At 36.6% G+C, this 17,526-nt stretch overlaps 1 protein-coding gene across 3 annotated transcripts in view; it reads left to right on the top strand.

The window, feature by feature from the left end:
• Nucleotides 1-17,526, top strand: part of BLTP3B (bridge-like lipid transfer protein family member 3B) — a 56,018-nt gene that overhangs the window by 2,622 nt on the left and 35,870 nt on the right. For 2 of the 3 annotated variants that reach the window (XR_014688383.1, XM_084506029.1), the window contains exons 2-3: nucleotides 14,352-14,514; nucleotides 15,528-15,566. Coding sequence is in view for 2 of the 3 variants with exons in the window: in XM_084506029.1 (XP_084362155.1) it covers nucleotides 14,352-14,514; nucleotides 15,528-15,566 (202 nt within the window). In the remaining variant the exon portion in view is untranslated. Of the gene's footprint in view, nucleotides 1-4,651; nucleotides 4,790-14,351; nucleotides 14,515-15,527; nucleotides 15,567-17,526 lie in introns of all 3 variants that reach the window. The other variant, XM_084506030.1, reaches the window with a different exon arrangement.

Genomic DNA, 17,526 nt, shown 5'->3' with positions numbered 1-17,526 from the left:
CTTAGAAACAAGGTATGCAGAGTTTTGTAAAAATCTGAATCTTCTTTCAGGCTCTGGTGATGAGTTTTCAGTTTTATTACAGTCTTTTAGAAATTTCTTCAAGTATAAGCTCTGTCCACTGCCTTCAACATGTGTTGCTCTTCTCCAAGGCTGCAGAAGAAAATGTGGAGAAGGAAGGAAGAGGGGAACACAGTTACATTTTTCTGTTATTTGGATTATATGCTGCTTGATACAGCATTTGAAACTAAGCATGGTTTACTAAGCTGAAGAGATGAGTTTGCTGTTTGAAAGCTAGGTGCTTTGAATTTTTGTCAGCTGCTTATTGTGGTGGGATCACTTTTTTGGCGAACATGCATGTTGGAGTACCTTTGTTTCGTAACATTACCTGCCCTCCAATGAAACAAGTATATCTGAATAATGGTGATATCCTTCACAAAGGTAGAAATGAAACATTGTGGCTAGGAGTTTGAGATCACTTACTCATCTTGTCAGGCTTTTTATCCGAATGAAATGAACTGAAATACACATTGAATTTTAACCTGTGCCATAGTGTCTTTTCATGGGTGAGAGATTTCTTGCTAAAGAGCAGCTTTTCTTGCAAGGTTTTCTGTGGACTGCTTTGCTGTGATAAGCAGATAGCTTCCAGTTTTGCATCTTTTTCCTTTGTTAGACTTTGTGGACAAGTGTTTAATGCAGTGGTTTTAAAGATTGCCAGCAGGACTCTAGATTTCACTATGCACAATCCCAATAGTGTGCCTGTTGTACTACCTGTAGTTAGAAGGGGGTCATCATCACTGTCAGGGTTTGACTCTTCAGTTGTTCAGATCCCAAATACTGTCAGAGATCAGGAGTTGCTGACACAGGCTTGTATAAGGCTTTTTTTTTTTTTTTTTTTTGTCTTTTAATATCATTGACTAAAATTTCCTTTCTAGCTAACCTATGGTCTAATAGGGAGACCTCTGTGTGTCTTCAAGATCCATGCCTTTCTATAAAAGAATTTTTACTGAAGTGTGAGTCTGAGAAGCATGAAGGAAAGCTTCTAAACTTGCCTCTGTATGAAATTAGCCCCACTGACTGTGATATTCTTCATCTTAATTGCATATTAACTCTGAAGTTTACCAATGATAGCGCATACTTCAATGTGAAAAAGAAAATCACGTTTTTTTAGTCTTACATATTTGGTATTTTTACACAAGTGCACACAAAGAAAAATCTTAAGTGGCTGAAAAATGTTTGTGGCAGAAATCCAGGTCACTTTCTGTTCGTGGCAGTATCTGAAGTTCTGGGTGAACTTGCTTTGGCTCACCTGCAGCAGTGGATGCAAAACTAAGATTTCAGTAGAAGAAAATTGCAGTATGTTTCACGATAACTTTATCCATCACATAGTTGGAAAATCATCCTAAAATGCCTAGGAAGATTAATTCTACAAAGAGTGACATAAGGATTGCACGGATCCAAGGGATCGGTTGATCCTGCTGTGTGCAGCGGTATCGCATCAGCGGGTACGGCCTCACCGATATCAGTCCCGGCTAATATTTGACCTGTGCGTCACTCTGCTCGGTACCCGTGAGATACACCTCTTTGGCGGGGCACATTGCCACCCCAAGAGATTGGGGTTATTTCTTTTTGAACCTACTGGTGTAGCAGGGTTACGTACTTGGAGTAGTTTCTTCTTGTAAGCAATTACCTGTAGTTGTTTGGATGACCTTTGAAACTTCCAACTTCTACTAGTAGCATAAGAAGCAAGGGGCGTGTGCTTCTTTTCACCCTACTGAATATCCTACTTCTGTCTTACTGCAGTTTTGTGAAAGTTACCCCATTTTTTTAGCCAGCCAAAGAACACAAAGCATGTACTTTCCCTAGAATAAGCATAAAACAGGTTCCTTCCCTGCTTACACTGAAGGATTTACAGGATGTTTTCTACATGACTGACTTTATTGGCTTATGTAGTATATGGAAGGACTTCAAAGCACAACGTAGGTGGGTGGAACAATCTGCATTGTTCTGAATAAGTCTATATTTAATCTGAATGCGTACAGAAAGTGTTATCTGTTTATTACAAACCTCATGCTGCTGAACCTAGTGAAAGAATCGAGTCTGAAAAAAATGGAACAGGCAGTAAAGCAAAACTGCTTGGGGTGGCGGAAGAAAACAGAAAGATACAAAAAGTATTGAATTTCAAACATAAAGGAACTTAAGAAATACAGCACAATGTAAAATTTTATTATGATTCTAAGTGAAGACCTCATGCAAACGATTTTTCCTGTGTGAAAGTGTTGGTAGTATTCTAATAAATATAAAAGAATCAATGAATGTATTTTTTTCAATAACAAAAAAACCCTTTTCATTTCTATTTTTATTAGTAGCTTCACAGTTGTGTTTTAAGCTTTTGCAGCAGAATGTCATCTAAAAAGCTGAACTGAAATTGCTGTGGTGCTTTTTTTGAATTTATAAAGTTTATTTTGGAGATAAACTTGCAGTAATCTATTTGCTGGTGGAGTTCTTAATCAGTACATTTATTAATATTAAGATATAAATGATTAAATCTTGTGTGTCCCCATTCATAAAAATCTCTTGAGACTTCAGGAGCATTTAGGCTAATAAAATAAATTCACTGAATTTTATTTCCAATTTTCAGTTTGTTTTATATCAGTTTTTTGCAAAGGCATTATACATCTGGATGGTGATTTTGCAGACATTTGTACCATTAAAGTTCTGCTGAAGTTTTGTTTGTCAGACAAGTCTTGTGTATACATATTAAAAATTAATGCATTTACAGAATCGCCATGAATTAATCAGTAGCATTTTAGTTGCATAGTATGTGATCATTTCCTTTGAAGCAATTCTCACAACAGGCTTACAGGGAAATAGGTTTCCAGAATTAAAATGATGTAGAAGATTACTTCATGTACAAGCAGCTGATACACAAGTGCAAAGCATTCTTAGGAAGAAGGGTATTTAAATAATGCCTGTGGGGAATAAAATTGTTATGTTTAAACAAGTATGCAGTAGGGAAGAATCAAAACAATGCATAGTGTTTTTTTTTTTTTTTTTTTTTTTTTTTTTTTTTTTTTAACATTTGGTATTTCTCCTGAAGCCTTAGTGTTTTTTATATCAAAGAGGTATAAAACTATGTACAAAACTTTGAGTAGAAGGTGATTGTTAAAGTGTATTTGGTTTTAATTCCAGTTTTCTTGTACAAGCAGACTGGGCAAAGGATATCAAATGATTTCTGCTGAAACACTAACAGAATTAGGAAGGCTTACACAAATTAACTTGTTTCATGAATTTATTTATTTATCTATTTATTGAAAATAATGAGAATAATTGCTAACACCTAATTATGTGAGAAATACCTACCTAATTTTTGGCAGGTTGCTGGGGAATCAAGGTTTCTTAAACAGTAGGTCCTGCAGTTCTTCTGTACACCTCTGAGGAGCTGATGCTAACCAAAGTTTGGATCTCTTCATTCCGTCATCTTCTTGTTAGGACAATCAGGAGAGGAATGTAAGAAGTACAAGAGCTCCGGCTCAGGCTGTGGCTTTCCATCCTTTCAGGCTTCCTAGTGTGGATCTAGGAGCCTTGCGCCTAGATGTGTGAGGCAGGACCCCAGCACAAATCGTGTGGCAGTTCTGCCATGCAACTACCGTACAGCTTGGGAATGCCAGAGCTTTTGTTTTCTCAGACTGGTTGGCTTCTTCATCTGACTCCTGAGGAAGGAACCGTGGGACCCACAATTTTCACGTTGTAGCCACTCCCGTTGCTTGGGGATCTGGAGACTGTAGAAGAATTCTCATTCATAACTACTACATTCATATCTGTAATGCAGTTCTGTGATAAATCTCTTAAACATCATTCAGATATCCTAACAGATAGCCTATGAAGGGCTGGGATTGTACTGTCCCTGCAATAATAGAGTGTAAGTATTAGTTTTATTTAGCCTGAGGCATCTTTTCAAAGTGAGGACAGTTAACAAAGCATTTATTTTCTTCCATTGCCATTTGATTTGTTAAGTTAAATATTCTATTTTTTAAAATGTTGAGAGGCTTAATGTAGTACAGTTTCAAACCCTGTGAAATCAGGAAGTGCTGGTCCTCGTCGCACTGCCACAAGTACAGAATGGAACCCAGCGAGTCCTGCTCCCTTATCTCTGTAGAGTCACGTTTCTGTAAGGTGACTTTTAAACAGGTGTAGTGGAGATGCTGAATGGGAACAAATAACGTGGGCTGAGAAATCTCAGGCAAAACAAAACTGAAAAGTTGTCTCGCATTTCAAAATACACTAACAGCCTCTTATGTGCTGCAGCTCCAGGGTAGCTGCCTTCTCACATTCCAAATACACTTACTGAGTGTCTCTGAAACCGCCTGGCAGTATTATATGGATCCTTTTCCGCATGATTGAATTTTTCTACATAAGCTGTTCATTTAAACACAGCTGCAGTATCTTAGTATCAGGCAGTAAGGGATGTTCTCATGGGAATGTAGCACTTCATACAGCTCTATTTCCTTTTCAGTTACAGAATATCTTAATGTATAGCAAACTGTTGTGACTGCGGTTCTCTTTAGCTAAAAATCTCTTACATTATTGTATCACTCCTTTTTCCCCTTTGAACTTGCTCCCTTGTGTGTCCCCTGTGTCCCGTTCCCTGCAGCGATCCCTGCTGGAGATTGGTTTGCTGTGAATATCCTTACTACCAAAATGAGCACCAGAAGCTTCTCAGAAACCGTGGCAACTGACCACTTGCTTTCACCAGGAATAGGGGCCTTTTGTCTGAATACCTTGCCCTCAGGTAACTTCCCCTCTCCCACCTTTGTAGATTAAATGTAAGAGGTGGTATGTATTTATACGGATTTGGGACTGAAATGAATTCTATACAATGTTGATTGGGTTTTCTCTCTTTTATTTTTGGAACTTATGATTCTGCAAAAAGTAATTGCTTGCTATGCACGTGTGTTTAAAAACAAGTCCTATACTAAATTTACAAAACTGACTTGGGAAGTACAACAGCAATCCTGTTATAAACATATATTTATGTGTAATTTCTAAATGTAATCTTTTAGGTGTATCTCCATACCTACAGGCTACTTGACATTTGCTGTTTATTGTTTTCACCTACTTATTTCCTTTGTGTAACTTAAACTTTATTTTCTTTCTATTGATATATATTTGGAGGATCAGTCAGCTTTTATCCTGGTTTATGTAAGAGAATAGCTGATTTTTTAAAAAAATAAAATAGGTCTTATAGTTTATGTTGTATTGAAAAATCTTTTTTTGGTGTAAAATCTGATCGCTTAGCATTAGTAAGGTATCTGCTAACGTTACATAAATAAATGGTGCAGTTTCCAGAAGGCAGATGGTGTCATGCTTTTATGCTGCACTCTTGTTTCTTGATTTAAATTTATAAAATTATTTTGCGTCAAGTGCCTTTTTTGTGCGTTAGTTACAGAATCTTGTGTTTTGACTGGAATGGAGCAGTTACCAACTATCAACAGATTCTCAACGTGATGTGTTATTTTTGCTGCCTGCAATATGGAAATAGCATGTACCTTCCCAGATGTGTCTTAGCATATTAAGGATTTTGTTTTCTTGTACTCGACATACACGTTAAGGTCTGTTGTGTATAAGATTGTCAAGTTTGAAACAGATTTTTTGGTTTTGATGGCATTGACCATTTGTACGCATGATTAATGATGCATGAGAAAGCTCGTGGAATAGAGAAGCTGATACTGGTCTGTGCGAGGTTTTATCATAAATGAAAGATTGAGCAATATTTTACATACAAGGTGATTAGCATTCATGCAATGAAAGCTCCTCATCTCTGTGCAATGCTTGGCTATTTCTGAGCAGATTTGCTGCATGACATACAATTATCTAATAGCTATTGATGACAGCAGCTGTTTCAGTTCTATTTGTACCCAAAGAACAACCAATACCTTCCTTTACAAATAGAAGGAAATAATTTCCTGTATGTATTATTACAGAACTAATTAGGGGGAGATTTATATACTGTTAAGAGAGTTGGTGGGAATGTCAGTATTTGAGAAAGCATTGACTTAAAAATGGGACTTTGAGCACCCTTGAGTGTATGAAGTTGTCTTTGGGAAGGCAGCTGAGTCCATGCTGAAGCCTGTCTGTGTAGCAATTAAATAGAAGCGGTTATTTGGGAGGCATCAGAAAAGTAAATGTAATATTCAGGCACCCACCCTCTAGGACGGGAGAGAGAAGGGGGATGGCGCGACAGGTTGGGGAAGCATGGTCTGGGTGCTGAGTCAGGATGCCAGTTAGTGATCTGCCTGGTCAGGGGTGGGGAAAGAAGATCTGTCTTTAGACTATGACAGGTCAAAAGGCCTGATAAGAGCCGTTCAGATATTCCAGGTTGTGTTTCTTAGCGTGAAAAGTCCTGCCTGAAGCTGTAGGGTCACAGGTGGTGGTGTGGTCACATCTGGTGTGTGTGTGGGCAAGGTATGCAAGCAGGAATGCCCTCTAAAAGGGCATTAGGATAAAGGTGTTAGACTCTTCTCTTGTAGAAGTTGTCAGTGGGTGGAAGGAGGTGCCAGTCTGGTACTATAGACAGACAATGGTAGGTGTTCTTGAGAAATCTGCAGGTTGGTGCAGCTGCTGCAGTTCGTGTTGCCATTTAGAATATAGGGAATGGCAGCCCTTACGGTGTGTTCACTGATAGGATCCTCTTGGCAGAAAAGTGTATGGTATTTGAGAATCCACATAAGACACAACCTTGCCAATACAGATGACTTCTGGACAAAGGCTGGAGGATAGCCTCTGAGACCATCAAAATTATGCCCATTGTAGACTTGCCTTGTGGTAATAATGGTGGTCATGAGCTTTTTGCAGTGTTATGGCCATTTTCTTTTTGTGGTGCAGATTGGGAGAATGTCATTTTTTGTGTGTGGGTTTTAGTCCAGAAATATTAAAATTCATTCTCACAAGTTTTTATTTTCAGCTTACTCTACTGTGAACATTCTTCAGTAAAGAACTTGAAGTGTTTATGCATCAGTGTATGTCTGGTCAGTTGTACTGTGCTGAAGGCATAAAAGGTATTACCCCTCCTTACAGATCTTACCACGAGTGCCTGATTATTTTTTTAATTCTACTAAGCTTTTGATTTTGGTGCTGTGTTCTATCCTGGTGGTCCATGGTCATTAAAATGTTCTGTAATGAGCGTTTCCCTTTATTGGTTTTAAAGGCATTCTCTTTTGGCTTGGTGTGTCTTTTTTGTTCTTACATTGATAAATGCATACCCAATTAACTTTCTGTGTAGTGTTCATTACTTCATCATTATTTTTTCTGTTTATTCTATCAGTTTTTAAATTGGCTTTAATGTTTTCAGAAATGAATGTTTTACCCAAAATGAGGGCATGCTATCATATTTTATGGTGAAATCTAGTGCTACTTCCCATTCATTTTTTTTTATATAGTAGTACTTGAACCTTCTTATATGTCAGACAGTTTTTCATCATTTTCTCTTATCTTCCAATTTTATTTTCTTAAAACAAAAACAAACAAACAAAAACCCCTTTCATTTACAAGTCATGGAAATTACTGGGTTTTATCTTCCAACATCTAGTATTTAGCATCATCAATGAGTCAGCTGTTGTTGCAAAGCCGCTTGTTGATCTGTTGAGTTCTGCAGAAGGTCAGTTTTCTGAGGACTTGATGAATGTGACTTTAATGTTACCTGTATATAATATCACACATTTTAACTCATTCTCTGGAGCAAAAAATCATTTACTCCAAATCTTACATAAACCACAGTTAATGGTTTCATTCTGGGTGAAATACTGCTGTGATGCACTGTGTTAAAAATAGAACATCCTTAGGACAGCCAGAATTCACTCAAAGGTTTCTGTTACTCACAATCTACTACCTTTTCCACTACCTTTATATTTCTGCTTATTCTTTGGGCTTATTACGTGGTGCTCTTGTAGTCTGACCAATTTCTACTAGCCTTAAGCCACTTAATGTATACTTAATTTCTGTACCAGCTTTTGTGACATCTCAATTGCAGGTTTTTTTTTTTTTTTTTTTTTTTTTTTTTTTTTTTTTTTTTTTTTTTTTTAAGTACAAAGAAAAGATAAAGTTGCTTGATTCTGATCTTGTTGCATGGACAGTTTCCACAGAAGCTTGTGGTTTGTATTCAGTACAGGTCAAGCACTTTGCATCTGTGAAGCCTGTCTTCTTTAGATGACACTTTTGCCTCAATGGCAGCTAAACCTTTTTAATGCTTAAATAACTGTTTTCAGTCTCTTATCCTTTCTCATTCTCATCATACATGGGTCAAGAAGGGACAGTTACTAAGAACTCTTCTGAAGGTCATTGTGCTTAATATTATTGGTATGTAGAGTTGTTTTTTTTAATCTAGGGAGTCTGTCTTTTCTCATCTAAGACTTGCTGCCATGTAAATCTAAGCATGCTGGTACTTTGGACTTAACCAATGATACGCTGTCATGAGGAAAAGTATAGCAGTGCTCCTGAGCTTAGTGTTTGCAGGTGATGTTTTGTCCCTGAGAGACTTTGGTATTTATTGCTTCTGGTTACACTAGATAAAATACGAGAGAAAATTATGTCGCTTGCAGCAGGTTATTTGCTGTTTGCTGGGACACATTTTTTTTTGTGACTTAGTGAAAGGTGGGAGGGCTTTAAAGGTTTTTCAGATCAGAGCAGTTAATGGAAATCAACTTTGATTTGCAATATTACAAATGAGATACACATGCAAATACACAAGGAAGTTGTTCGTAACAGTAAGTGCTGTGGTGATCCCTTTTTTTTTTTTTTTTTTTTTTTTAATTTTAGATTTTACAGAGTTAGTTCTTTCCCTCTTCACTTTAATGTTAAGTCTTAAAATTTAAAGTGGTACAGTGAACAGGATAATGGTAGACCTCCTTTCTACCAAGAGTCATGGGAACCTTTATTTTCCACTGAACTACAATAATAAAAAAAAAAAAAAAAAAAAGACTTTCTTGCTTCAGAAATTATATTGAATTTCTTGGTGATCTAATAACTTGGTTTGGCCAGGTGGAACAGGAAGAAAGTAATCTTTCTGGTGAGTTCCTACTGTTTTATTATTGATACAGTTGCCAGTTCTTGTTAGGACATGCTGCCGTTTTTCTGAGCCTGTTGTTTTGAACCATGTATCTTCTAAAGGATTTCTGGTTCATAGTAAGGGCATAAGCAAGACATGTGGCTCATATTAACATTTAATAGTCTGTCACGATCAGGGCATATACGTAGGATCAAATCACTGGAGGAATTTTATTTAAAAGGCAGGGGGGACATATGGTAGAGCCAGGTGGAACAGATTATCTGTTCAGTAGATGAGCAAAACATCTGAGTGTCCCATGTTCAAATGAGATTCAGACTTCCATAATTTCTGTATTAAATCTAGAGGTCGGAGTTTCTGTTCATTGAACGTGACAAGGCATCTCTCCAAACCTTTGTGGAGCACTGCTCTGAACTTCACGTAATCTGTGGGCTCAATTCTACAAAACATGAGCTAATCCTTTCAGAATAGCTTCTTCCCCTGTCTTCTCCACTGTATTTTTTTCCTAGTTTCATTTCTTGGCCATCTTTCCTGTGTGCAACGTGGAGATCCCATTCAGAACTCCAAGCCTTTCTTGTCCAAGCAAAACTTCAGAATATAAATATTTTGGGCAAGGAAAAAATAATCTTCCGTATGGGTTTCCTGTTCTTTTACTGAGACCTCTAGATTACTATTCATTGTGGTCCTGACTACTGCACATATATTTATTTAGTACTGTGCTGTTATTTTGTGACCTTTTATGCTTTTCATTGAACTCGTAATCAATAGTCTGTAAAATGAAGATTGAACCATCTGTCTAACTGCACAATAATATTAATTGTGTGTGTCACGCAGCTCAGGGGTTTGTCAAGTTGCTTGTGGTATTAACTTTGTATTTCAGGATTCTTGCATTTAAAGTGTCAGATACTTTATGGCATTAATCTATCACCTTAGAGAATTGAATATTAAACTGGATTGAAATTCATGCTATTAGATGTAGTAATCCGAACTTCAGATTGTATGTTCTGAGAAGGGAAGGATAGTTTGTTAAATTGAAGCTAAATCAATGAAAACGTTTTTGCTAAGAATAGCTTGTGGTATTAACAAGCCAACTATGTATTGTCTCATTAACAATGATGTTTTACTAACTCAGCAAAATAATGTGTGAAAAACCCTTGTTAAACTCAACCGTGTACTTTATTATATTTCTGTTCCTCTTGCCCTTTCCTTTTGCTTTCCTCTGTTCTCCTTGATTCATTTCTAGCACCAAGTAGGGATTACCCACACTGTCTGTTCCCTCATAAAGGAAGCTCAAGGGATGATGTTATGCAGAGACAAGGTCCAGTTGTCTTGGCCTTTGCTCCCAGTTTGAGCCAGTTTTTAAGGACTAAGTTGTTCTAAGGAACGTACGCTAGGTTGAAAACCAAAAGACGGGATGGGGGGGGCTGTTTGCACAGGCTGAGTCAGAGAGAAGGGTGTGTGCATGTCATGAAGTTGGTTACATTGTTAGTTCCAGGAAATTACATGGAAAGCTCAGAGAATTTTAATTTTTTTTTTCTGTCTAACATGTTCACTATATCAAACATTATCAAATATTTCTGATGGGTGCTTATTCAGAATAACAAGATTCTGTTCTAACTTTCTGGTACATACTTCTCAATTTTATATAAAAATTGTATAGTAAATATGATAGCCTAATATGTTCTCAAAGTTTAAGCAATTTCAGCATTCCAGGTTGTAGTGCTAAGAGAGACAGTTGTTATTTAGATGTAGAGGTAATTTGCCAACCTAAAAGTCCATGCTGTGGTGTTCTTAAACCTTGATAGTAAATATTTGAAACCATCTCTAAGGCATTGTTAACACCAGAGTTTTAAAAATATTGCTAACATTTAATTGAATAATAAAATTTAATAGTATTAAAACATTGTTTCAGATTTTATCTATTTTATTTAACAATATTGTCAGTGATGGGTTTTGCCCACTTACAGCAAGTTCACTGGAACCTGTACTAGAAACACATCAGTGTGTCCATGGCTCACCTTCAGGGCATGTCCTGGCTTGGTATACGGTAGGATCCTAGAACAAAGCCATTTGGAGAGTTGTAGTTACCCTAAGAGGATTTTGTTGTTGTTAATTTTTTATATGTTTTAATTTTGTTTTAAATGCGAAATGCTGTTCTTCTTGTCGCTTGTCCCTTTTAAAAAAAAATTATCTATGATGTTTCAAATTCTTGTAAATTTGAACTGGTGTGATCACATTGTGTTTTGCAGGGCTAGCTGCTCAAATATGCCAGCTTATAATTTTGAATTATTTATTTATAAACTAGAAAACACCATAAGAAACTAAAGTTTCCTGTTATTTGAAGTAGTGTATGAAATGGTGCTAAAGTGCTAAGTAATCGTAAGTATATTCTGTGGAACAATTGAGTTTGAAGGAGCAGGGAATTATTAGAGAAACGTAAAGTGTTGGCATCCTCTGTGGAAAACTGGCTCTGGGCAGAGCAGATGTGGTTGTCATATGTTATGAAGTTACTATGGATTTTGGGGAGGTGCCACTGTCTCGCCAGCATCCGCTCGCTCATCAGTGATATTCCAGCTGGGGAAGTGGAATGAAGAAATCAGCTGTTAGAGGTGTCTAAACCTGAAATACCTTCCCACAACTTTCCTGCTGAAGTTCCTTTCTCTCATCTTTGAAATGAAAGGTGTAGACTTCCAGGTGGATATCCCCTTGTGTTGGTTGGTGCTAGATGAAGCAGCACACAGAGCATTCTTCCCTTCACTGGTTGCAAGGAAAGGTGAAAAATTGAAAGCAGCACTCAGAAGAATTATTAAAAAAAAAAAAAAAAAAAAAAAAAAAAAGCTATGCTGAAAGGGAAGAAAAATGACACTGCTTGCTGATATTGCCTTCCCTGTCCTTCTGCTCCCTGTTGGTAGGATACAGCTCTTATTTTGTCCAAGGGTGTTTGAAGTAACTTAAGATTAGCTTTACTGTCTCTATTCTCATCCTTGATGGTATTTTGGTGTCTTTCTCACTGTGAAATTTGGAAACGTGTTCCTGTAGATCCTCTGGGTTTTACTGTGATTTGTCTGCAGTACAAAGACGAAGCTGATGGTTACAGCTATCTGCCTTTGAGTTGAGTGCTGCATCTTGTGCCATAGCTATAAGGGACCCAGAGGGGAGTTCCTACAAAGGGCATCAGAGTCTCAGTAAGCCATGTGTGTATGTAATGGCAGAATATTTTGCATTTGCTGTATAAATGTGACTTAAAAATCACAAACTGGTGTTATTTTAAAGGTGATTATCATCTAGTAAGTAGAGAGAGATACTATGATGTGACTGAAAATGTTCAATGTTTATTTCAGGAATTTCAGTTATTTTAGGACTGTTTATTTTAGGAATTTCAATTAAGAAGTTGGATGAGACTTGTCAATATGACTTCTGATATATGAGACCTTATATTTTGCAGTTATTGACAGGGTGGTTTACTGAGGCAGGTTATTCAGCTCTTCACTTTACTCTTTCTTGTTACAAGGAAGAAAGAAGGGTAACTGGAAAACTATGTGAGGAACAGAGGGCTTACATAATTTTAATGTTTCTAAATGGAGCACTTAAAAGTACTAGTTGTCAAGGAAAATATATTTGTCAGTAGTCTGATCTTAATATATTTTTTAGTATTGTAATTATTAAAATATATTATTCTTGAGTCAAAGCTCGTTTCTTCTGGTTAATTTGTTTTTTAAGCCAATACTAACAACTGCAACTGTTCTCCCATAAGCAGCATGTCCAGTATTATTTGCAAATACATCCTGGATAACTTCAGACGGTATAGTTTAAAAAATAAAAATAAATGAACTTTAAATTCTGAACAAGCTTCTGTGCTCCCTCCACCCCCAGATGTTTTGGTCTTTGAGAGTTATTTATGCTTAAACTGACAGGGAGATGAAATTCTGTAGGTTTATGATGTCTGTCTGAATGTGTGTAGAAATGGTAAATAGGCCTTTTGGTTTTGTCAGGCTAGGTAAATGCATTTCCAAAGCTTACCATCACGTGAAAGCAATGAAACAGTTGGGCTAAGAAAATGGTAGCCAATTTTCAAGCCACAGTTGGAAACTCTTAGGAGGAAAGGCTTGCCAGCCTTCTTCACCTTCTTCTACCATCTCCCCCTGTGTGCCTTACTTAATAAGGACTTTGTACAGAAACCAGTCTGAATGGAAAGGAGGCTTCTGGGTTGCACCAGAGCAGCTGTTCTGGACAGAGCAACCCTTTTGCGCTCTGCCTGGAAAATACCAGCATGGGCAGATTCCAAGTGGGAAATGTCTCAAAGGGACAAATACTGCAAGCAACAGTATTTTCTTCTATCTAATCTTGTAAAATTAGACCCACTCATGAGCAGAAACAGATTTCCATGGCTGTGTGTGGGTGTGGTTAAATACAGCCGATCTTTAGCTTGTGGTAGGTATAATGCTATGGTTGGTGACTTGAGGGCAGAGCGCTCATGAGTTTGTTGTGTCCTTTCACAAGGATGGCAACCATTTGACACAGTTGACTGCTGTATAAACAAATCATAGCACCTTTTAAGTATAGTGACATTTATTGCATGTCTTCTCTATTAAATAGCTATGTTTTTTTAGCCTTTGCACATCAGACTATTTTTTCATGCTTCCAGCCAGTATATTATATTCACCTGTGTGCCTGTTTATATAAATGTATAATTTAAGTTCTTTGTTAAATTCTGAGTAAAACAATAGTATAAATGAAACTTTTTCAAGATACAAAGTGTGTGTGTATGTATACATAGTGTGTGTATATACATGTATACACACACATATATATATATTATATATATATATATATATATATATATATAAATATAGGTGCCATTTAAAAGTACCCTTATGTTATCTGTCCTGAGTTTAATTATCAGTCATTTCTGCATGCTCCAGGAATTACGGTATATGTTACAGAGGTTTGGATTTCTTTTCTTTTGAAAAAATAGAGTGAAATGGGTTCAATTCTACTTTATATAGTTTGAAATAAGTAGTTAACGTATTTTGAATGAAACATCTGTCATTCTGGATTATGAACAAGTAAGGAAATGCCTCATCGTGTATTTAATTGTCTATGTATTTAGAGAGATAAAGCAAACATGAATTTCATGGTTCTAATTCTTTTCAGGGTGAAATTGTATCTAATATAATTTCCATCTCCCCTGCCTACTGTGCTAGACCATTCCTTTAAGTAAATTGTCTGCTGCGTGCAGGACAGCGCTGACTTGCTGTACGTGCATTTACTTAAGGTGCATGTTTGTTCTTAGGTTCACCAAAAATCTGTCGCCTGACAAGATCAACCTGAGCACGTTAAAGGGGGAAGGCCAGCTGACCAATTTAGAGTTGGATCAAGAGGTACTTCAGAACATGCTGGATCTTCCAACATGGCTTGCTATAAACAAAGTCTTTTGCAATAAAGCATCCATTAGGGTGAGTGTTTTATTATGCTGGAGTGGCAATTAACCAGATCTTTTTTTCCCTTTCTGTCTCAGCAAACTTTTGAACAAGCTTGTATTAACAGAAAATTGGGGTGAATACTTGATAACAGCTTCATCTTTCTCTAAAATGTTACTAGCAATAATTTCTCACCTTTTTTTTCTCTTTGGATGGCATGAAATACATAAAGAAATGGTGAAAATAAGCAGTGAATTTTTTTTCTTTGTGTGGAATATATTCCTGCATGTTCAGAAATAGAAGTAGAGGTATAAGCTTATATTTGCCCATGATATAATTGGCATCCTTTAATGATTCACTATGTTCTTTTTTATGTTTTATTTTTTTCTATTTCACCCTCTTGTTCCCTTCCAATCTCCAAAAATATCTTTTTGAGGGATTCTGTCTCTGTGGGAGATGTGAAAACGCTCTAAATCTAGCCAACTTCACTTTTTTAATCCGGTTGGCTGCAAAGAATTGAAGCAATGTATCTCCTCTCCTAGATTATCACATTTATTGCATTTAGAGTAAGAAAGAAGCTATGGGTTGTTTTGACAGAAGTTATCTGGTCAAACTTTAGCAGTTCCTCAGTCTCTTCTTTCTTTACTTAATACTTTAGTTCTTAATACCTTGTTACAGAGCAGCAATTATTTATAGGCCAAGAGAGCAAATGTGGATTTTTATTTCCTTTTAAAGGTAAGAATGTGGAAGGCAGTGTTGACTTAGCAGATGTTTGACAACTCAGTATTAAAGAGACAGGTTCTGTTTTGCTCCTCTGTGTTTTCCTTCCAGAGCTCAGTAGGTTTTGAAGTTTATTTCTTAACACTTGAAAGAGATGTGTGCATAAGTTTCTTATACAGTACTTTCAGATAAACTTTGTAACGTGAAAGTAATGTTCTTTTGAGTCCAGGAGTTACAATTTGTATACCTAAACCACATCCTAAGCAAGTGCTTTATTTTGCTGTATCTCTAATATTTGCTTTGTCTTAGAGTAATGTTTTCTATTGCAGATACCATGGACAAAATTGAAAACGCATCCCATCTCTTTGGTGAGTCCTGAGAGCAACTCCTAAATATAAACTGTGTAGCAGAATTCCTCAAATATTTATACTGTTCTCTCAAATTGATTCTAGAAATAGTTGAAACATTAATGGACAGTTATAAAGTGTCCTATGGGTAGCAGCAGATCAAGATACCATAATGTTTTTGTTAGTATACTGTTATAATTATTTAATCTTTTTTTTTTTTTTTTTTTTTTTTTTCCTTTGGGCATTGTCATTATAATGTTTGGCTGTTAGCTGATTTCTGTCAAGATCCTCAGGCATTGTTTTAACTCAAGTTCATCTGAAGGGTAGTTATTTGTCCAACTAGTACGTTTACAAGTTCCTACCTATCTGTTAGAGCTATCTTTTTTCTGAGGACTTTTCTGTTCTGTATCTGCAGTCTATCCAGTGATCCCAGTTATGGCAAGTTTGGTACAGACAACATTCACAAGATTTCTCTAACACCCTAGGATACAGCTTGAATATAAATAGGATGTAGAAGATGTATGGAGGACTCCAAACCAATTAGAATGAATGTTATTTCTTGCACTTTTTTTATTTTTCTCTTTAACGAATTTACTGAGAGATGTGGTAACTCCAGAAGTAATTTGCTTGATGGTGGTTAAACTTTCTTAATTGGGCCTGCCTAGGAATGAACAGGCCTTTTAACTGTTGTGTTTCCCAGACACACAGTGACTTTTTGAATCTGCTTCTAATTCCTTACCTCTGAATCAGACTTGGAAAAAAAGATGTTGTTTTAAATACTTGATGGATTTGCTGGTGACCTAGTTGTAATGTACTAATGCCTGTGCCGCTTTTCCCTGACACACAAAGATTAAAGGATGGTAATGCTGAAGTGGGATGGTTCAACCCCTTGGCTGTAAGATGCAACTGCCAAATTAGGAAAGCAGTTTAAGCCATGGTATTCTTAAGGATTACGTACTTTGACCTACAGTAACAAGGCCTGTTTGCTTTGCTTGCTGTGAACTTACTTTAGTAATCTTTGAGGTTAAGGTGATTTTCAAAGTCAACTTTGTTATATAAAACTTTTCTTGAACAAATGTGTTAAATGAAAACTGACATCAAAAGATAGCTGTTCAGTGGTAGATTGTACAACAGTCTTTCTGACTTCTCAAGGAAGACAAATGTAAAGGCCTAAGTATCCAACTTCAGCCCTTTATTACATCTGAATTTCCACTATTTTGGTTGGGATATCTTTATCACTGAAACTTTGATTACATTTTAATTAACATTCCCTAGTTGGCATCCTTTTTTTGCATAGAATAGGAAGTAGCTAGAACCCAGTTGTCTAGCCAAAAGTACTTTCTTGGAACTGAGTCATCCTTTGTAAAACTCCATCTGTTAACATACTGGCAAATATTAAATTTCCTTTGCTCATCACCAATATCTCCTCCTGTTTCTATGCGATGAGCACTAAAATTTTGAAGATTGCTTTGTAGACCTGTGGATGCTATGGAGCAGTTTTTCCTCTATCAAAGTACAAACAGATTCCAGTGAGGAAACAACAGACGGATGTCTATATCCAGGTCTTCGTAATTAAGTCTTATTTATATTACAAAGAATTCTGTATTCAGTACCCTACTATTCTTTGCATGAATTGTGTAGGTATAGCAAAGGAGAATGTTACAAAGGTCTTAGTTTAACCTCACAAGAATGGTAAAACATCCCAAAATGGTAGGATAACTAGAATAAACCTTTGCTTCCCCTGTCCCTCCCCAGACTAAGGGATTAGATTTTCTTTTTTTTTTTTTTTTCCTCCCCGATGTTTTGCAAAGCAAGTCATTAACTGAGACAGCAGTATTCACAGTATGTTGAAGTATAAGAAAATATGGAGTAGGAAGTTAATGGATTTCTAGGTAGCAGCCAGGGATCATGGGTAAGATCATGATCTTCTCACTTTATGGACAAGAGTAGGATAGTTTGTGGATCAAGTGAATTGTGGTGA

Source organism: Aythya ferina (assembly GCF_964211825.1).
Source record: "Aythya ferina genome assembly, chromosome: 1".
Classification (NCBI taxonomy): Eukaryota; Metazoa; Chordata; class Aves; order Anseriformes; family Anatidae; genus Aythya; species Aythya ferina.
The sequence above is the reverse complement of the archived record's forward strand: the minus strand, read 5'-3'. Positions and strand labels throughout refer to the sequence as shown.